This window comes from Prunus avium, chromosome 2 (assembly GCF_965620075.1).
Source record: "Prunus avium chromosome 2, drPruAviu1.hap1.1, whole genome shotgun sequence".
Classification (NCBI taxonomy): Eukaryota; Viridiplantae; Streptophyta; class Magnoliopsida; order Rosales; family Rosaceae; genus Prunus; species Prunus avium.
This window is the reverse complement of record NC_142285.1, coordinates 4,196,587-4,218,311: the sequence shown is the minus strand read 5'-3', so window position 1 is coordinate 4,218,311 and position 21,725 is coordinate 4,196,587. Positions and strand designations below refer to the sequence as shown.

General features: G+C 37.5%; 2 protein-coding genes and 1 long non-coding RNA gene across 4 annotated transcripts; all 3 read left to right on the top strand.

The window, feature by feature from the left end:
* The first annotated feature begins 4,105 nt into the window (after positions 1 to 4,105).
* On the top strand, positions 4,106 to 6,015 carry LOC110752487 (uncharacterized). 2 transcript variants are annotated; one of them, XM_088249726.1, is made up of 2 exons: positions 4,106 to 4,468; positions 5,817 to 6,015. In XM_088249726.1, the coding sequence occupies exons 1-2, from the start codon at positions 4,150 to 4,152 to the stop codon at positions 5,927 to 5,929; spliced, it is 432 nt and encodes a 143-aa protein (XP_088105852.1). In that variant the 5' UTR covers positions 4,106 to 4,149; the 3' UTR covers positions 5,930 to 6,015. The 2 variants fall into 2 exon arrangements, with proteins under 2 accessions (XP_088105852.1, XP_021808843.1); XM_021953151.2 differs by lacking the exon at positions 5,817 to 6,015 and adding an exon at positions 4,972 to 5,104.
* A 2,686-nt stretch (positions 6,016 to 8,701) lies between these two features.
* On the top strand, positions 8,702 to 11,429 carry LOC110752493 (Tetratricopeptide repeat (TPR)-like superfamily protein). The gene is made up of 2 exons (XM_021953157.2): positions 8,702 to 8,894; positions 9,478 to 11,429. The coding sequence occupies exon 2, from the start codon at positions 9,565 to 9,567 to the stop codon at positions 11,146 to 11,148; it is 1,584 nt and encodes a 527-aa protein (XP_021808849.1). The 5' UTR covers positions 8,702 to 8,894; positions 9,478 to 9,564; the 3' UTR covers positions 11,149 to 11,429.
* A 1,164-nt stretch (positions 11,430 to 12,593) lies between these two features.
* LOC148296292 (uncharacterized) lies at positions 12,594 to 20,043 on the top strand. Its single transcript, XR_015833774.1, has 3 exons — positions 12,594 to 12,647; positions 18,794 to 19,255; positions 19,858 to 20,043. It is a non-coding gene; the product is annotated as an uncharacterized LOC148296292 (long non-coding RNA).
* The last annotated feature ends 1,682 nt before the right edge of the window (positions 20,044 to 21,725 follow it).

Here is a 21,725-nt window from a genome sequence, read left to right as displayed (position 1 = left end):
AAATCTCATTATATTTCTATAAATTCGGTACACTCATCTTAACAACATACAAAAAGTTTATGACACAATTTTAAAGAATCTGGCCAGTGGCAGATCTAGGATTGTTACCTCAACGGGTCATGGTGTAAAAGTTTTGAAACTTTTTTTAGATGAAAATCACATCAGTCAATATTCATCAAATAACTCATTATAAATTTCAACTAACGTTATCATCAATTAAAGTTTTAGAGTTAAAAAATTACTTGAATTAGAGCTTTTTATCAATAATAAGTGGTAGCAAAGTGGGGGACCCACAAAAGAACAAGGAGGTGAAGTTGCAGTTGCACCTCCCCTTGCAGGAAAAGCCATGGAAGAAGCTGGAAACTGCCCCTCTGCTAGTGCGCCTGCCATGTGCTCGTCCTAATGCCTCAAAGAGGTTTTTTTAGTTTACTGTGCCAACAGTGCACTACGCAATTTTTTTTTTTTTTTTTTTTTTTAAAGCCCTGGCCAAAATGACGTCGTTTTGGACCAGGGTAAAAAAAGAAAAGAAAAAGAAACAGCGTAGTGAAGAAAAAACCTTACCTTCTATGGAAAACGATCGTCCAATCCAAGTTTAGAAGCCTTAAACCCTTACCATCCACTGTTCAAATGTAATTACTAATTAATCAACTAGGAATTAGAATTTTGGATTCAGAGGGCTCGATTGTATTAGAATTTTGGATTGAGAGGGCTCAGTGTACTCACAGCAATCTCTGCACTAATGTGCTGATATCAAACAAATTTCTAAATAAAAAATACAAATATCTTGTTTTTACTTTTCTTGTTCAGCAAAGGCAAAGCAAACCCAACAACAAGGTCTGGTTTTGTTTTTCTTCTTCAGTAGCAAAAGGCTCTTTGGATTTATTTATTTATTTAATTTAAGGCTTTTTGGATTTTTCTTTTAAGTTTACAAGGGGCACACTGTAGTCTTTAAATGGTCTTTAGAGTTTTTCTAAATGTTATTTTTATTTTTATTTTTCTGATTTAGCTCTCTGTATTTGTATGATCAGTAGCAAACTTAAGCAAAAAGAGGCTATGCACGACTCGAGGTATGATCAATTATGATTCATTTATTTAATTGAGATTAATTTTTGTTAGATTAATTGAGATTTATTTTTGTTAGATTAATTGAGATTGATTTTGATTAGATTAATTGGTATTGATTTTGGTTAAATTAAGAGCATTTGAAATAATTTTTTTTAGAGCTTTCATCCTTTTAAATATTGCACCTCCGCTGAAAAATTTCTAGATCCGTCACTAGGTGGTGGGAGTTGGGGTTTGTTTAAATGAAGAAGAAATAATGAATTGGGGGTTAATTTTGGCACTGGAGTCTGGCTGTGCAAACTAAAGGGGCTGAGGCTTTATTAAAGACCTAGCGCTAAATGACGTTGTTTTCTTTGGGCCCTCGCATTAACAAAAAAAAACATGAAAAAAAGAAACAAGCACTGCAGGTGCAGCAGCGCATGCATGGAGTTGAAAGAGCCTTTGGTATATTTATAATACCAAAGCAAACCAAATTTCATTTTGATTTTTTTTTTCTCAGGATGCATATCATCAATATTCGACGATCATGTTTTCATGACTTGTTCACCTTTATCAGAATGCCTATGTCTTTTACTCCTTCCAATAGCAAGCAACATCGCTGCAAATGAAATTAGAGTTGGAAACAATAAGAAATTTCTTGATCGAAATCGAGAGTTAACAACCACATGTCCACAACATAATTACACATATCCAGCCAAACAATTCTAAACAGCCAAATTATGCACACAAATTAAGCAAACATAATGCAAAAGGTTACCCGCCCAACCAATAGTAGATCAAAGTCAATAGGCAATATGGATGGTCATATGTTATTTATGGATCACAATCCACTTAAGCAGCTAAAGTTTACATTGACAACTAACTATTGAAATTAAACAATAGGAATTCAAGCTAGGAACTACATGACTAGGGTATATCAATACTTTAGGTTAACATTTAGGGCCCGTTTGGTTCGCAGATTGAACTTCTTAGGAATAAACTTCACATGTCTAATCCCACAAGATGAGAATGAAGAAGTTCATTTCCTTGTTTGGGAACGCTGGGAAATGAGGACTAGAAAATGTCATTTTCTCCCATTCTCATATTTGGTTTGTGCAGTATTAGGAATGAAAAGTTGTTCGGTCTTCCAACAACACTCTTGATTTTTTATTATTATTAAAAGTTATTAATATGAAGAGTTTTTAAGCAAAAGTGGTATTTAAAAATAATAACATGGGTTAGTTAATCCAAAAAATTGCATTAAATGCTTTCCCAAGTGAGGGGAAAAAGTTGCTCAAGGTAAGCCAAGGGTATGAAATTCCCCCTACATGGGAAGTCCATATACCCATGCGTCCAAAATTGCATTCCCAAGAGTGCACTTACCAAATATGAGAATGCAATTTGAAACCCATTCCTAAGCTCCTAAACCTTGAACCAAACTGGCCCTTATAATATGGTATTTGAGATAAAGGTTCAATATCTCACAGTTCTCTCTCTCTCTCTCTCTCTTGCTCTTTTTATATAAGAATAAGCAATAATTTTTACTGATAAATAAAACAAAGTACAAAAGCAACTATATGCCGAATATGGATAAATCTTCTCCAGTGACCAAATGCTACAACATGTTGAATTAAACTAGAGAGAACTACGCACAACCCAAGAATGACTAAAATGCTTAACCCTCCATTTGGGTGGAGGAAATAACTCAGGATTTAGCTAAAAGTCAAGAATTAAAGAGGAGAAATTGATGTTTCCATTGTTTGGCAACTTAAACAGGGAACTCATTAAATGATGCAAGGAAAAAATCATGGAAATTGGGCATTGAGATTACTTTATGCTAAAAGATGCATCATTTCGCAATTTCTAGTGAGCATGAATTTGTTTTCCCCATAATTTATGTCATTTACAAAATTCAACATACATAAACCCAAACATTGAAACTACAAGTTGCCAAAAATTTAAACTATGGAGATCTAAATTGCGTCATTTAAGAATTCTATGCACTTTTCAATTTCTTCGTCAAAGGGTAATGTTAAATGAAATTGTCTTCCCACTTTGGCCAATCACTTAAATTGTCGATCACTTAAATTGTCGATATTTATGAAGTGTGGTTAATATTATCATAGCCCTTAATGATTTTAGTGGCTATTATAAAACCAAAATAATAATTGGATATGGATCATAACCTCATATGGAGTGTGAGTTTGAATACGACTTGAGTTTTCAACTTATCTCCACTTATAGAGAGTTGAGCCTATAATTTATAGATCTGCTCCATTCATGCAACATAATAGTCATTACTAATCATTTATTCATTAAATACTGTATGTATATGTATATACAAGTATTTGAACCGTCTTTACGAATGAGATTCTCTCCCCTTGTAATTTTATGCTTGCATTATGCTTATGGGAATCTTTGTACTTAACTCTTTAGGGCTCGTTTGGGACTGCTTCTCTGGAATTACTTCTGCTCATAAGCGCTTTTAACAAAAGCGCTTTTATTATAACAAATTTGAATTTTCATAAAAAATTAAAGTGCTTTGTGGAAAAGCACTTAGGAGTGCTTCCTGAAGAAGCACATAGCAGGTGCTTCTCCAGGAAGCGCTTCTATGACCCAAAAGTGCTTCTAAATTTTTATGCCAAACGTTGTCAGAAGCGCTTTTAGTTATCAGAAAGCGCTTTTGACCCTTCCAGAAGCACTCCCAAACAGGTCCTTACTTTTTTTCTCAAATTTCTTTCACATTTAAATAGAATCTGATAGTCAATTTTTCTTGATTGAGTTATTAATTGTGTAATGAATGATTGGATAAGATTTTATGGAGAAAGTGAGGCAAGAAAGAAGAGAGAGGATCCTCTTCCATTTTGTACAATGTGAAAACCAAAAAGTCTTCACATGCAAGATACAATCCCCCTTCAAAATCAAACAAAATTTGTAACGTAAGTTGTTCACAGATGGAGCCAACTCCAGCTTCAAAATGCAAGGTGTCATGAAATGCCTCCCTCAAAATCCTTATATAAGCCATGTAACTCACCACCCCTCCCCACAACATCCACATCCAAAAGAGAATATCAGAGAAAAATAGAAGTAATAGGAAGAGAAAAGGAAATGCTTCATCTTCGCTTCCCGATTTTTGCCGTCTTTGCCATCATAGGAGTTGTGTTCTCCGGTGAAATCCATGTGGCCGTAGGGCAGCTATGTGGCGGTGACGTTGGAGGTCTTATAAGGCAATGCTCAACTTATGTGGAAAAGGGTAAGCCGATGACAAATCCATCTCAAGCATGCTGTGATTTGATAAAGAAGGTGGACATTCTATGTGCCTGCAAGCACGTGACCAAGGAGCTGGAGGAGTTGGTTGACATGAAAAAGGTGGTTCATGTCGTCTCCTACTGTGGCATACCTGTTCCTCATGGAATGAAGTGTGGAAGTAAGATATCCCTAACTCTCATAGAATTGAACTAATATGTACTTCAATTATTATCACAATTGTTCATATTTTTTAATCTAAATTTCTCTACTTATATTTGTGTGCTTATTAATTTATCCAAACATGTTCCTATTCATGGTTGTAATTCAAAAATATAAATTGGGCTTACTTTCCCTGTTCTCTTTGTTTTTGTGTTTTTTTAAATTGTTTTAGCTAAAGATTGATTCTTCTAGTTTGTCGGATCTTTCACATTGATTTACATGGTTTCAATTTTGGCGATTTGACCCATGTAGTTGATATCCAATTTCGTGATGGAATAAGCACATGTGTCCCTCACACATAAGGGTATTTCGAACGGAATTAGATGGAAATTTGGACGTGTCTTTGCATTGCATTGGATATCAAACTACATGAGTCAAATGACCAAAATTGAAATAAAAAAACTACAATAAATATGTTTTTTTTGCCCAATGTTGTTTAACCATCTATATTATATATTACAGGTTTTACAGTTCCAGGGAGTGGTTGAAGCGATCTTGCTTGCTTGTAGTCGTAAGCGATTTAGATGGAAGAATTAATAAAAACTAAGACCGTATGATGTGAACTATTGAAATATGACATTAGACAATTATATTATATGTACTTGATGTTTGGTTCATTGAACTTATTTGAATGACCAAACCTTTGGTATTTACTATTTAAACCAAAAAATAATTTCATATTTTATTGTTCAATACTGATACCAAGTATAGGTAGCATTTTTCAGCAAGACTCAAATGGGGTTCAAGTAATTTTGGCTAAAGTTAAACTTTTTATAAAAGAAAATGGTTTATATTTTCATTTAATACCTTTTAAAAAATAAAATCTTAAATTTCAATTTCAAAGTCAAATGAATCGTTTAATCCAAACATATGTACATATCATAAATATGATTAATGGTATCATATTTGGAACAATATATTGTATTAATTTGGAACGATGTATTATATTAATTCAGAATGATGTATTAGTACAATTAACAACAAATCATTTATTAATGTATCACATATTGCACATATGTTAATGATACATGTATTAATGTATCATGTATCGATGTATAACTTCACAACAATTTATATATTAATGCATCTTATATTGCACATATGAAATACATTAATGATTGCATGGTATCATTATATCGGAACATGTACCATATATGGATGGACTAGAGGATAATGATTAGATGAATCATCCTACACATCTAATGATTATATTGGAACATATACCATTTATGGACTAGTGGACAATGATTAGATGTGTTTGTGCTCAAAACTGTATGATCAATATTAATCCGGAATCCTCTTTTTAGATGACTCTGCTCAGAAATTGGAGGAAATGAGATGGAAAGGGTTGGAGGGTGATTATGTAGGTGTTCACGGCCAAGCATACCATCCTCTATGCCTAGTCACTTTTTCTCTTTAGGGAGCTCAAGCACAAGGACTAGTGCAAAAGCAAAGGAAAACGACCAATTGGCTAAAGTTGCTATTTTTAATTTCAAGTATTTTTAATTTCCGTTTTGTTTGTTTTGAAGTTTCAACAATAAACTTTAATTTTTGTTTTTGCATGTAAATTTTAATTATGAACTTATTTATTTTATGAATAAGTGGTTTTTTATTTACTCAATAAGTTATGTATTTTATTTGTTCAATGTATTGAAAGAATCGTGACTTTCCTTCTTCCTTAGCAATTATTGAATAATCCCATTCTCCTGACCCTAGGGTCCAAGGAAGTTTTGATCACTCACCCTTGGATCTAATCTAAGGATTGAGAAAAAAAACTGATTTAAATATTAATATGTCATTATTTTATTACTTTTACTGTAAAAAATATTAATTTAACTTAAACAAAAACAAAAATTTTAAAAAAGAAAAAATGACTGCAACCAAAAGACGCTCTCTCTCAAAAAACCAAGAACATGTTCTTCATCCATTGTCATTCACAACTACCTTCAACTCTGGCGTTGCATACGGAAATCAAGAACACGTGTCGTTTAAGATTCACTCTAATTCTTATTGGTTATCTATTTGATCTCTTGATTTAGATTCAATTTTTTCATAAACAAGAGAAAATTTATTGACCCAAATTCAGAGCCATCGAGCCATCCCTTCACACTTTAACGTGATTGAATTTAAAGGACCCACAACCAAGTCATTTTCCTATTCCTTTGTGATCAGTTTTATGTTTATAAATGTTAGATTTGAATGATTCATGAACCAAGTTTGGGAAAACTACAATTTTTTATAAACAAATTTTGGGGGTTTTGTTTTTCGGTTCATGAACCCAGACTTGTGTTTCTGCAACTATATTGTATTTTCATCTCTGATATTAAACTATTTTTTATTTTATTTTAAAATTAGTTTTAATAACCAAAATAGTATTTCAATGCAGTGCAGTAAAATAAAAAATACTTTTATTATATTGACACATCCACCCATCCCAACCTTTAGTACATTCCCTCTTAGGGCACTTCCATCCATTTGTCATGGCAAAGAGTAAGGGAAAATAAGGGTGGTTACTGTTCACATGAATAATATCTGCTATAGCAATTGTTTTTGTACTTTTCCACCAATTATCATGGCAACTCAAGAGCACTTACACTGGACTGACACTTGGCTCAGTTGTGGCACTCTGCAACAATTTGCTACCATTGATCTCTCTGAGGAAATTTTACAATCCAAGGTTAGTGACTATTTGGATGATGGGATTTGGGATACCACGTGCTTATTGGACTGCCTTCCTGAAAATATTGTTAAGCTGATTACTGGTATTCATGCTGGTTTTAATGGTAGTGGAGCTGACAAGCGAATTTGGCAATTTACTTCTAATGGCTCGTTCTCTGTCAAAAGTGCCTACAGCTCCTCATTTGGGGAAGAAATCAACCACAAATGGAAATGGCATTTCCTCTGGAATTTGCACATCCCCCCTAAGGTGAAAACTTTCCTCTGGACCCTTTGCCATAAAAAGATCCTTACCAATGCTCAACGGCAAAAAAGAGGGTTCACTCATGTCGATGTTTGTCCAAGATGTACTCAGTCTGCGGAGTCGGTTGAACACTTATTTCAAGACTGTCAAGTTACTCAATCCCTCTGGAATAGATTTGGTGGTGGCGGTCCCACTTCTAGTCATCACTCTATGGAGTTTGATGATTGGCTCGCTCTGAATCTTCAATCAAAAAAGCCTACTCACCATGGCCTTCCTTGGTTCCTAGTATTTTCAATTTATTTATGGTTTATCTGGAATTGGAGGTGCAAGCTGATTTTTGAGCAAGGCTTTATTATGCCTTCTGAGCCTCTACACATGGTTTACCAATATGCTTTGGATTGGTACAGTGCTTGTAATCCTTTTATTGGCACCCAGGAGCACTTTGTGGTTCAACTTCATTGGAAAACACCCAGACCTGGTGTTTACAAAATTAACACTGATGGAAGTAGGAACAATGCTACTGGTTCTGGTGGTGCTGGAGGTCTTTTGCGTGATGCCTCTGGTGCTTGGATACAAGGCTTTTCTGTAAATCTGGGTGCTTGTACCATCATTGAGGCTGAGCTATGGGGTCTCTTTTGGGGGCTTAGATTGGCTTGGGACGCTGGTTACCGTGATGTGGAGATTGAATGCGACTCTAGTGCTGCTGTAACTCTTTTTTCCTCTCCTACAGCTCTAACTCACCCTCTTTACAGCGTCATTTCCTGCTGCAAAATGAAGATCCATGATTCTTGGTGTTGTGCTTTTAAACATATATACCGTGAACAAAACGTAGCTGCTGATGCCTTGGCTACCAGAAGTCACAATCTTGAACCTGGTCTTCATGTCTACGATGAGGTTCCAGTTTTCCTGGAAAATATTCTTGCTGCTGATGCTAGGGGTGCTGTAAGGCCCCGCTCTTTTGGTTTGTAGTTTGTTTGTTTTGGGCTTTTAGCCCTCCTTTTACCAAAAAAAAAAAAAAAAGAGCACTTACTGTTCACATGAGCTTATATATATGAGATTAATAAATAAAAATTTTCTAGGTATGTATTTGTTTTTAAAAATATGAATTTTTTGGTAATTTTAAAGAATTTTTATTGATTTTTTTTTCTTTGTGGGCATCGGTGCTTTCAGACAACAGCTCGGGCTATCTTGCCTTGGGCCTTGCCAGCTCTTGCCCGGGCTGGATGTCACTGCTGCAGCTGACTTGGGAGACCGAGGGGGCTTTTGCCTGGGCTGGGCTCTAGGAATCCATTCGTCCAAAAAAATCCTCTCCGAACCCAATATCTTCCTTCCCCTTACCAAGAGACCAAGAATCAAACGTGGGCTCATCGGCTATAGCACTCTCCCTAGTCTCTCATGTGCCCTCGATTGCTCGTCTGCTGTCGGCGGTCAGTTACTGTTCTGTAGCAGCGACGTCCTCTATCAGGTACTGTTCTCGCCTCTGGAACTGAGTCGTTAAATCTTTCGTTTCAGATCGATACCGTACCGCGATTGGGTACGCTCGATCCAGATCGAAATTCGTAGGGGGGTGAGCGAATTAGGCAACTATGTTCAGGAACCAACACTTTTGCATAAAATATTTGTTGTGCCTGCATATGCATGATGTATTGTGACCGTGGTGATTATTTACATTAGTCCTAAAGAGAAGAGTAGATATGTATTTTAGGAAAGAAGTAGAAATGTTTATAACTTATCTGAGCCTGGGTTCAGTCTGAGTTGCTTTCTTTGTTTTCTTTTGACAATATGTGAAGTATGATAGCAGCTTGCCAGTGATTGAGGTGGGTGCTTGGGTGGGTTTGGTTTGTTTATAATGCGTGGCGTGTATTTTGTTGAATTGAATTTGGAGCAGTTATTGTGGTGTCTGATGAGCTAGACGCTGTCTGGTTTCTCACAATGTGTTACATGTACATTAATGTGGACTGGGTTTATTTGTGACGAATCATGAATCTAATTACTATTTTGTTTTTTGAATTAATGGACTTTTAACTTTTGTTTGCTTGGATATCCAGGGTGTTGACATCAGTTAGGCATTGCAAAATGGAAATTCCAAATTGTGTACGGAGTTTCATTTATTACTAAGTGCAACCAAGGAGAGAATGCTCCTTTTGACAAGATTAAAGAGATCCAATCAACTTACTCAAATTCCTCCAAAGCTAAATTTTTCTGTCATTCATGCTCTTAAAATATCCAGCCAATTTCTACCGTCTTCAGAAACTAATATTGAAGTTGACAGGATCACCAGAATAATTAATAACCATCCGTATCCTGATCAACCACTTCTACCAACTCTTCTCCAGCACATCCCACCCCATGCTCTTTCCACCAGCTTTGTGGAGAATGTTTTGGGTTACCTTTTCGCAGCCCATTCTAATGGTCTTAAAGCCCTTGAATTCTTCAATTATTCCCTCCATCATTCCCAGTTATGTCCAAGCTACGATGCTTTTGAAAAGACACTGCACATCCTTGCCAGGATGCGTTATTTTGATAAAGCTTGGGACTTGATGGAAAAAATAAGCAGCATGCACCCTTCCTTGCTTACCCTTAAGTCAATGAGCATCATGCTGTCAAAAATTGCAAAATTTCAGTCATATGAAGATGTCCTTGAAGCATTTGGCAAGATGGAGAATGATATTTTTGTTGGGAGGAAGTTTGGTACTGAAGAGTTTAATGTACTCCTTAGAGCATTTTGCACGGAGAGGCAGATGAAGGAGGCACGTTCGGTGTTCCTAAAGATGCATTTTCGGTTTTCACCCAACACTAAGACCATGAATATCTTGCTCTTGGGATTCAAGGAATCTGGAGATATTACTGCAGTAGAACTCTTTTACCATGAACTGGTTAAAAGAGGCTTTGAGCCAAATATTATAACTTACAATATTAGAATCGATGCTTACTGTAAGAAAGGTTGCTTTGCTGATGGTTTGAGACTTTTTGAAGGAATGGAACGGGAAAATTTGTCTCCCACTTTGGAAACAATCACTACATTGATCCATGGAGCAGGGGTCGCTCGAAATCCAATTAAGGCACAACAATTATTTGGTGAGATTCGTTTGAGAAATTTGCTTCCTGATACTGCGGCGTATAATGCTTTGATGAGTTCGCTTATTAGATCAAGAGATGTGAAGTCGGCAGTCGCATTGATGGATGAGATGGAAGCGAAGCATATTGAACATGATTATATGACTTATCACACCATGTTCTCTTGCTTGATGAGGACATCTGATATTGATGGTGTATCTAGACTATATCACAAAATGGTTGACAGAAGTTTTGTGCCCAAAACACGAACAGTGGTGATGTTAATGAAATATTTCTGTGTAAATCAGCAGCTTGATTTGGGATTGCATTTATGGCGATACCTGGTGGAGAAAGGATGTTGTCCTCATGGTCATGCTTTGGACCTTCTGTTAACGGGATTGTGCTCCCACAGTAGGGTAATAGAAGCTTTTGAGTGCTCCAAACAAATGTTGGAGAGAGGGAGAGATATGAGTGAACCTGCATTACGGATATTAGAGAGCTTTCTGGTTCAGGCAGGTGAGATAGACAAGCTGAGGAAGATCAAGCTGATGATACAGACATTGCATACTCTGTTGCCCCCATTAAGAGGGCACACTTTTGCTGATCCTGCAACCAAAGGTACAGAGGTACACAAACCAGGTCCACAATGCAAAGTGTCATGAAATGCCTTACTCAAACTACATAAACCATGCAACTCATCCCCCACAACATTCATATCCAAAAGAGATCAATAGAATTGAAAAGAGAGATGGAAATGCTTAATCTTAGTTTCATGGTTTTGGCCATCTTTGCCGTCATAGGAGCTCTGTTCTCTGGTGAAATCAATGTGGTTGTTGGGCATGGTTGCCAATTAGGTGACCTCTAGGGTCTTATAACGTAATGGTCAGTTATGTGCAAAGGGGTTTCTCCATGACATCCATCTCAAGAATGCTGTGATGTGATGATTAAGAAGGTGGACATTCCATGTACTTGCGAGCATAAGGAGGTGCAGCAGCTGATTGACATGAGAAAGGTGGTTCATGTTGTTTCCTACTGCAGTCGACCTCATCAATGTGGAAGTAAGATCCCCAACTAAGCTCTCTCTCAGAATATGTGTACTCAATTTGAGAATATGTTTTGAATTTGATATACAAGAGTTTGATTACCTAACACTTTGCCAAAATATATATATTTTTTATTCCTAACACTTTTTCCTTTGTGAGAAGTATAATCCTCCACGTATATTTTGCATGCATAACCAGAGAGGTTCTTTTTTCATGATTGGAACTTATAACTCATATATCAATTGGGGGTTTGTACTTCTTTCTACAAATGGTGGAGGGAGCTAAGGCCCAGGCCCCCTCTCAAATTTTCTTTGATGCAATGGTCTTATTAATACAATCATATTTTTTTAAATTAAATTTTAAAGTGCCCATTCCTTATGTTTTTCTTCTTTTCCTTTCTCACTATCATTGCTAGGCCTTTCAAAATTCTCATTGTCGTACTTTGACTCTAGATTTTGTAGTGATAAATTATTGTCCGAATTTGATTGGTGTCTATCTTTAGTAAAGAACATTTCAATTGATTTTTTGTTAATATCGATGATGAGTAGATAGTTAATGTAACATATAAAATAATAAAGTATAGAATTCAAAATTAGGGATTTTGTATCAGGTAAAAAATTATTTGGTTGTCACCCTAAAGAAAAATATATTTCAATACATGCAGTGCCTCCTCTGTGAAAAGTTTTCTGGCTCCGTCCTTATTGTGCTTTAATTTTTTTAGCTTAAAGATGGTTTTTTCTTTCTTTTGACTTTCAACTCTTTCGACTCACCTTCATGGTGTTCGCTTCTTTCATATTCAGAACTAATGGGGTTGCCCATTGTCTAGCTCGGTTTGCTTTGTATTGGTAGGTTCTTGTCTTGGAATGAGGTTCCTCCAGATTTTATTCTGGATGTCATCTTTGAAGATTGTAATTCTCCTTGCTCATTGTGTTATAGATAGTATCACTGATGATAAATCTGTTTTTCTGCCGAGTTTGGTCTATTTTAGATAATTGTTCTAATAAGTTTAACCATCTACTGCAGAATTTACAGTTCCAGGAAGTGGTTAAGGCAATCTTGCTTTTAGTTGTAAACAAACCAGTAACATTCGGATGGACGAATTACACTTCCAGTATCATGTAAGTTTAGAAATATGACTTCAAACAATTAATATGTATTTGATCTTGGTATAATGAACTCATTTGCATATTGATCAAACCTATGTTATTTACTGCTTACACCAAAAAAATTTATATAGCAGAGCAGATGTCGTTCAATATTGGTATGCAGAATATTGTACAAATAGTAGCCTGAACCCAAGTCTTCTCATTCCTCCTCCACAATGAATATCCTTGTTTCAACACCATTAAAATGATATATAACTGCATTTTGTGGCTGATTCATTCTGTACACAATTCTAGAATATTACAGAAGAAAGTTTGATACAGTATATTCATGGTAAATGGTTGTGGATCAACCATTTACAGATATACAAAGGAACTACATGGAGGAGAAAGAGCAATGAAAAGGGTGGATGTAAGGTGGTTGGAGGGATGAGGGAGAAATAAAGGAGAATAAACGAAATAAAAACTTGAAAATGAAAATGACATAAAATTGTTTGTAGTTTTTGATTTTTCATTTCATGTTGCATTCTATACGCATTTTTCCGTCACCCTTCTTTATGCTTCCGTTTCACCCATATACTCTCTATATCTCTACCAAAAAACGAAAACTGAAAACTGAGAAGGTTGTGAGGCTACAATAGAGAACTAGAAGACCATCCATCAAGACAACATTCATACACATGTAAATACAAACACCTATGTAAACTTATTTTAGCTTATCTAGGATTACTTTTGTCACATCCTGGGATCAGCTCCGTCGTAGCACGATATTGTCCGCTTTGGGCTCCCTTCTCTGCCCTCACGGTTTTGTTTCTGGGAGCTCTCGAGCAACTTCCCAGTGGGTCACCCATCCGGGGATTGCTCTAACCCCCAACTCGCTTAACTTCGGAGTTCCTATGACTCCGAAGCCAGTGAGCTCCCAAAAGGCCTCGTGCTAGATGGATGCGGGCATGTACATATAAGGCACATCACCCCCTCTCCGTTGGTCGATGTGGGATCTTACAATCCACCCCCCTTAGGGGCCCGACGTCCTCATCAGCACACTCGCACCACACGGCAGTGGCTTTGATACCAAGCTGATAGGACCCGCCTCGGACTTCCTCGGAAATTGGAACGGACCCAGTCTAAATATTCGGCGTCCAACACATGCCGAGCCCACTTACTAAGAACAGAGACTTTTACCAAAATTTTGTCTGTCTCCCCTGTAAAAAGAACATATCCCAGAATTTCAACATGTTAAAAACACAGTTAATTTACAACTCAACAGCCAGCATGCATTATACAACACAAGGTAATTACAAACAGTGGCCCCCGGCCTCACAAATCAAACCCTACACGGGCGATAACATAGCAATCTAACAGAATTTAACAAAACAAGTAAAAAGGAAGTTCAACAAATTTACAGAGTACAGAAACTCCACTGAGGCTCTGAATACTGAAGCTCGTGATTCAGGAGCACACGACACAGCTCTGCTGCTCGTTCCAGTCAACTATTGGCTAGGGGGCGCAAAACAGAAAATTGTGGGTGGACAAAACAAGGGTTAGTTCCAATTAAAACAAAGTAATATAACCCCACCGTTTAGAAAACCATGCATAAAACCAATGCACTAAAAATCATCATAACCATAAATATATATACATGAAGTTTGCTCAAAATCCGAGCTAAATCTGAAATCCACAGTGAAACTTACAAATCAACCCATCCAACCCTTTCATTAGAAATCTCAAATTTAACTCTCGAAATATATATATATATATATATATATATATATATATCTAATTGTACCGGGGAAACAATCCAGCAGGGGATTGTTGGCTAGCTCACAAGTATCCGGCCTCAAACGCCCATGTGGCTAGGGATGAGTCGTCCAACTGGGGGACTGACACTCTAACCCAATACGTACGGACGAAGAATCAAGACCCCTACGCCTGGAACTGTCCTACACTCGCAGACTACCCAATTAAGGGTCTACATCGACACCCCGTTAAGGCATGCCCTAGGTCCCGACATTTTCAAGTATCCCACATTTCCATAATCAAATTCCAATCCATGGGAGGTACACAGGGTAGTGCATATAGCACTCCAAACTGACTTTCTACTCTCGCATCTTTCCATGCCTCATAAACAAATCCCAAGTACCCCCGCACATACTCAACAAATATAGTACCTTCCTAAATAGTATACATATATAATTCAAGATACTTGAATATGTCCAAAACCCAATTATATTACCAATACTTTATAAAAATAATGGTTTCGACTATAAAGTATAAAGTGAATTTCCATAAACCCTTAAATTCTTATGCCTAGCAATTTCATGATAAAACTCATGCAATTTATTTGAAAACAAAATCCATTCACAAGTAGTCCCAAGCTGTTTGACCCTGAGAGGGTCCCGCCTGCTGTGTATGCGGAGTCGGATTACCTATTTCAGAATACAAGCATGATATTAAAATCAAATACTTCGAACGAGGACTTTAAATAAAAATAATAATTTCCCTGGTTTCAAGTAAGCGTGAGGAACGCATAAGGTCCAACTAGAGGTTTCAAGTGCTGGAAAAGTCTCGGAAGACGCTCGGTCAACCGGTAGTCAAACGACCTTGGTTTTACGATTCGGAAATTCCTAGGAGTTCCACACGGTCTAGGGTACGTGTCCTTCAAGTTTGGTCTGAAACGGATGGTCGGATCGCTCACGATCGCACGATCGGACGGTTAACGAAAAATACAAACTTTAAATTATTGAATCGGAACATCCGGGGCTCCGATTCACGATCCGCGAATTCCTATACGATCCTAGGAATGTAGGGGGGAACAACATATTAAAACTTGAAAGTGATCCAACGGTTCTAACATATCTAACCCGGATAACATACGATATGTTAAATCCGTTCGGGGTTCAAATGTTATCCGAATTGAGATCCGTAAACTCCTACGCGCTCGTGACAATTAGGAGATTAGTTTAGGATAAAATGTGACCCCATCAAACTGTTCACGCGCCGCCCCACGCACCAGTAGCGCATGGTTGGCTTGAACAAAATTCAGGCGGTCGGAAAACATCAAGTCACGGCTCAAGACTCCTACCCTAGGTAAAAGATACTATTTGGAGTTACTTTTGTTCTTGGACATACCCCAAATTATCGACGGAAGTGGCCGGAAATTCAAATTGAAAACCTACCAAAACCTAATTCCAAAATCGAACTACAAACTCTCAAAATTAATGAAATCCTATCCAACCAGCAGCTAGATCTCGAAAAGTAGTCGAAAATTCATACCTCACTCATCAGATTTGGTGGAGAATCGAGAGAGAATGAGCTGTTGCAAAATCTGTCAAAAATCAGCCAATTTTTCTGTGTTTTCAGGTGGCTGGTGACTGGGCTCTGGGCGGCGCAAGGTCGGGGATGCATGATTTGGTTGGTGATTTGGTCCATATCTTTGAATGCGACCACGACCTCTCGTTCGAGCACCTCGAGGATGCATGATTCTAAACAAAAGAAACCACAGAATCATTAGTACCAACACGCAAAAGAAGCATGAAAGTCAAAGGATATTATCCGACGTAGCACGATATTGTTCGCTTTTGGTCCCCCTCTCTGCCCTCACGGTTTTGTTTCTGGGAGCTCACGAGCAACTTCCCAGTGGGTCACCCATCTTGGGATTGCTCTAGCCCCCAAGTCGCTTAATTTCGGAGTTCCTATGACTCTTGCAACATCTCGACCCGAAATATTTAACCACCAAATTAATTAATTAAATTAAATATGACTGTCTAATTTTGCCCTTGAAGTAGGGGCAAAAAGGTCAATTTTTATCCGAAGAGAGTTTGGGGCAGCAAGTGGTATTTTTAGGAAGGTCGTACCGCGACGAGTCCTTAGACATGTAGTGGGCTCAATTCGGAGTTGTAACGAAGAAGTTACGAGATAAAAACCCCTAGTGGCACAATTGTAAATTTTTCGAAGTTTATTTTTGTTAAAATCAGAAAACAGCCCCTCATTTCTCTCTCTCTCTCTTCGCGACTCAGCCCCCCTTCCTTTCGCGATTTTTCTTCCAGCCACCTTAACCACCACCACAGGCCACCAATCGCCACTAGACCGGACCCGAAACAACCGGCCAAGCTCCGTCGTCCTTCCCCGACCTTGCGCCGATCGGAGCCCAGTCACCAGCCACCTGAAAACACAGAAAAATTGGCTGATTTTTGACAGATTTTGCAACAGCTCATTCTCTCTCGATTCTTCACCAAATCTGACGAGTGAGGTATGGATTTTCGACTACTTTTTGAGATCTAGCTGCTGGTTAGGTAGGATTTCATTAATTTTGAGAGTTTGTAGTTCGATTTTGGAATTAGGTTTTGGCAGGTTTTCAATTTGAATTTCCGGCCACTTCCGTCGATAATTTGGGGTATGTTCAAGAACAAAAGCGACTCCAAATAGTATCTTTTACCTAGGGTAGGAGTCTTGAGCCGTGACTCGATGTTTTTCGACCGCCTGAATTTTGCTTAAGCCACTCACGCGCTGCCGGTGCGTGGGGCGGCGCGTGAACAGTTTGGTGGAGTCACATTTTATCCTAAACTGATCTCCTATTTGTCACGAGCGCGTAGGAGTTTACGGATCTCAATTCGGATAACGTTTGAACCCCGAACGGATTTAACATATCGTATGTTATCCGGTTAGAACCGTTGGATCACTTTCAAGTTTTAATATGTTGTTCCCTACATTCCTAGGATCGTATAGGAATTCGCGGATCGTGAATCGGAGCCCCGGATGTTCCGATTCAATAATTTAAAGTTTGGATTTTTCGTTAACCGTCCGATCGTGCGATCTTGAGCGATCCGACCGTCCGTTTTAGACAAAACTTGAAGGACACGTACCCTAGACCGTGTGAAACTCCTAGGAATTTTCGAATCGTAAAACCGAGGTCGTGGGTCCCGTGGACCCGGTTGAACCAATTTGGAAAGTTTGACTGCCGGTTGACTGAGCGTATTCCGAGACTTTTCCAGCACTTGAAACCTCTAGTTGGACCTTAGGAACGTCTCGTTCCTCACGCTTACTTGAAACCCGGGAAATTATGATTTTTATTTAAAGTCATCGTTCGAAGCATTTGATTTTAATATTATGCTTGTATTCTGAAATAGGTAATCCGACTCCGCATACACAGCAGGCGGGACCCTCTCAGGGTCAAGCAGCTTGGGACTACTTGTGAATGGACTTTGTTTTCAAATAAATTGCATGAGTTTTATGATGAAATTGCTAGGCATAAGAATTCAAGGGTTTATGGAAATTCACTTTATACTTTATAGTCGAAACCATTATTTTCATAAAGTATTGGTAATATAATTGGGTTTTGGACATATTCAAGTATCTTGAATTATATATGTATACTATTTGGGAAGGTACTATATTTGTTGAGTATGTGTGGGGGTACTTGGGATTTGTTTATGAGGCATGGAAAGATGCGAGAGTAAAAAGTCAGTTTGGAGTGCTATATGCACTACCCTGTGTACCTCCCATGGATTGGAATTTGATTATGGAAATGTGGGATACTTGGAAATGTCGGGACCTGGGGCATGCCTTAACGGGGTGTCGCTGTAGACCCTTAATTTGGTAGTCTGCGAGCGTAGGACGGTTCCAGGCGTACGGGTCCTGATTCTTCGTCCGTACGTGCTGGGTGTATATATATATATATTCCGAATGAGGATATTTCCCCGCTCGTCGTGCCATTAGGCACGCGTTTCGAGCAAACTTAATGTGTATATATTTGTGGTTATGATGATTTTTAGTGCATTGGTTTTATGCATGGTTTTCTAAACGGTGGGGTTATATTACTTTGTTTTAATTGGAAGTAACCCTTGTTTTGTTCACTCCCAATTTTCTGTTTTGCGCCTCCCAGCTAATAGTTGACTGGAACGAGCTGCAAAGCTGTGTCGTGTGCTCTTGAATCACGAGCTTCAGTGGAGTTTCTGTACTCTGTAAATTTGTTGAACTTCCTTTTTACTTGTTTTGTTAATTTCTGTTAGATTGCTATGTTATCGCCCGTGTAGGGTTTGATTTGTGAGGCCGGAGGCCACTGTTTGTAATTACCTTGTGTTGTATAATGCATGCTGGCTATTGGGTTGTAAATTAACTGTGTTTTTAACATGTTGAAATTTTGGGATATGTTCTTTTTACAGGGGAGACTCTGCCAAAATTTTGGTAAAAGTCTCGGTTCTTAGTAAGTGGGCTCGGCGTGTGTTGGATGCCGGATATTTATACTGGGTCCGTCCCGGTTTCCGAGGAAGTCCGGGGTGGGTCCTATCAACTTTTCCTAAATACCACATGAAAATTTATTTATAAATTTGTATTTATTTTATAGTTACATTTGTGGACTGGCGGGCCTACACACTTGAAAATAAAACTTCAAGTTTAACCGCATAACTTGTTCAACTAATGTGGCCAATTATAATATTTGTTAATGGTTCTAGGCCCCACACAATTCAACTTACCCCACTAAATGACCTAAAAAGGCATTCACCAATTTGTTCAACTGAGGGTCATATGCGCATATGTATTCGAAGTCCTAGGTTCGATTCTCCATGGTACACATTTTGGTTGAACAGGGAAGAAGGAAAAATTGCTGGCTTGGAATCTAGAAGGTATGCGTTCATTTTCTTCATATATTTGTCTTTTCTTGCCGAATGAACAAACATACGTCTAATAAATTTACATTCCCATAAAAGTATTGCAATCAATTAAACCAATCCCATTTCCACAAAATTTCAGACGAGTAGAAATTGTGGCTGTTTGGGAACCAGTTTCATTTATTGAGTTCATCTATTGACTTTCAAGACTGCATGACTTGCATCAGTGTACAATTTTATTTGTTGGCCAAAAGAGAAACGAATTGTGTTGCTCATAGATTTGCTGCCATGGGCATGGAGATTGGCTTTTGGCTGTCAAGCTTTTGAGATCCCTCTTGTTTCCATAAGAAATTTATTTTGTACGTATACAAACAACAATTAATATTTCTGATTATATGAAGTAATGGGTCAAAGTGATCAATTCAAAACTCTATAATTTTTTGTTTTGAAAAAAGCCTTGGCCAACTTATCTAACCCGCATCTTCAAAACTCTATAAATTCAACCCATACCACTCACATCATCTCCCAACACATTGTAAAGAGAGAGACGCAGGCAATTAAATGAAAGATATGACAACATACAACATGACCGCCATTGTTTTCAACTATCTTTGCAGTCACTGGAGTTGTGTGTTCCATGAGCAAAAACTTGATGGAGCTGCAGGGCTGCCAAGGAGACATGATGGGTTTGGTCACAAACTGCATGATGTATGTCCAGAAGGTCTTGCCATTGCCAAACATGAATGCATCCGAGGCATGTTGCAATGCTTTGAACACCGCTGACATTCCATGTCTGTGCCATGGCATTCCTGGTCAGCTTGAACAGACAATCGTCGGCACGGCCAAGATTGTTTCTGTTGCAGAGTCCTGCGGCAAGCCTCTTGCACATGGGACACAATGTGGGAGTAAGAAAACCCTACTAAAACCTCTGCACAATATATGATACACTCTCTCATTTCTGTGTTTCTTCAGAGACTTTACACTAACAATTTGAATTTCTTCTTGAAATATGCAATTTATAGAAAACAAACTTAAGCTCATATATTTGGTAAATACATATTTATAATATAATCATATTTGTTGAGGCAAAAACTTTGTAGTTACAAGGTGTCAAACGACCCTAGCCCATATGGACTCGTCCAGTTATAAAAATCAAAATCATCAAACAGGCTGATATGGGCCCACGCTAAGTTTGTTTTATGTATTACATTTTTTTTATACAATTATTTATAAAGCGGCCAATAACTTTATTTGAAGTACATTAAAAAAGAAAATGACTAAATTATTATTCGGGTTTTAAAAATTGAAACTTAAAAAATAAAATCATTATTTTATCTATAAAGAAAACATTAAATTTTAGTATAGACTTTTATTATTAGAGAAAAGACATAGACTTTTATTTAAGATATAAGTATAATAATATTATATATTATTTTTCTTTAAAACAAATATAATTTATTAAATGGGCTTTAAGCGTTTCGGCCCGTTGGGATTTCGGCCGACATGGTCCACAACAGGCCTCTAGTCGGCATGATCATTGGACTAAATTACCTTGTCCCGGCCCGCCCAAAGATACAGATCGTGTGGTGTCAGGCCTTACTTAATCGGACCTTTTAACACCTACATGTAATGAAAATAGTTAATAAAACAACAATAATAAGGGTATTTTAAATTATTTATTTACTAGCCTCTTGGTACATGTGCCTTTTAACACATACATGTAATGAAAATGGTTAATAAAACCAACAATAATAAGGGTATTTTGAATTATTTATTTACTACTCTTTTGGCACATGTGCCTTTATCGTGGAATGTAATTGGCTTTTTTCCTAATTTGCTGTTTATATTAATCTTTTTTCTTCTTCTTCTCTTTAGCATTTACTTAACTAAGGGCATATGCAAAAAGAATAGGCAAAAGAGTAGACAAATCATGTTGATGTGCCACATCCTGCAAGAGAATAGGCAAAGGAGCAGGCGAAGAATACACTCTCCCCAAGAAGGGTATTGTTACTTACTTCAAATGAAAGAGGTATATTGGCTCCTATATATTTTTATTATAAAAAATACAATTTCCTTGTGTTTTTTTTTTTCTATCTAACAACTTTACTAGCCCAGCCCGTATCCATTTACTAGACAACTACTTCAAAGAAGACAACTACTTCACACAAATAGTTGAAAATTTTATGTAGAATAAATATCAAACAGAAAAGCAAGCACATTTAATTGCCTTTAGGTTCTATTTGGTTCACGAAACGGATTTGAGGGGAAATAACTTCCTATGTGAGAAATGGAATATTCATTTCTCAAGGGATGAGAAATGGAATATTCATTTCCCACGTTTGGTAATGCCGGGAAAGTAACCGGGAGATATCACTTTATTTCCTTTCCCATATTTGTTTTGAGTATGAATGGAAAACAAAGTTTGTATAATTTTTCAATTATACTCATATTAAATCAAATAAAAAAAGAATGCATTTAATGATAT

Bases quoted from the DNA above. Each gene is read 5' to 3' on its own strand.
- LOC110752487 (XM_088249726.1), top strand. From the start codon at position 4,150: ATGCTTCATCTTCGCTTCCCGATTTTTGCCGTCTTTGCCATCATAGGA. The intron at 4,469-5,816 runs GTAAGATATCCC...TCCTCTTTTTAG, and splicing joins TCATGGAATGAAGTGTGGAA to ATGACTCTGCTCAGAAATTG.
- LOC110752493 (XM_021953157.2), top strand. From the start codon at position 9,565: ATGCTCCTTTTGACAAGATTAAAGAGATCCAATCAACTTACTCAAATT.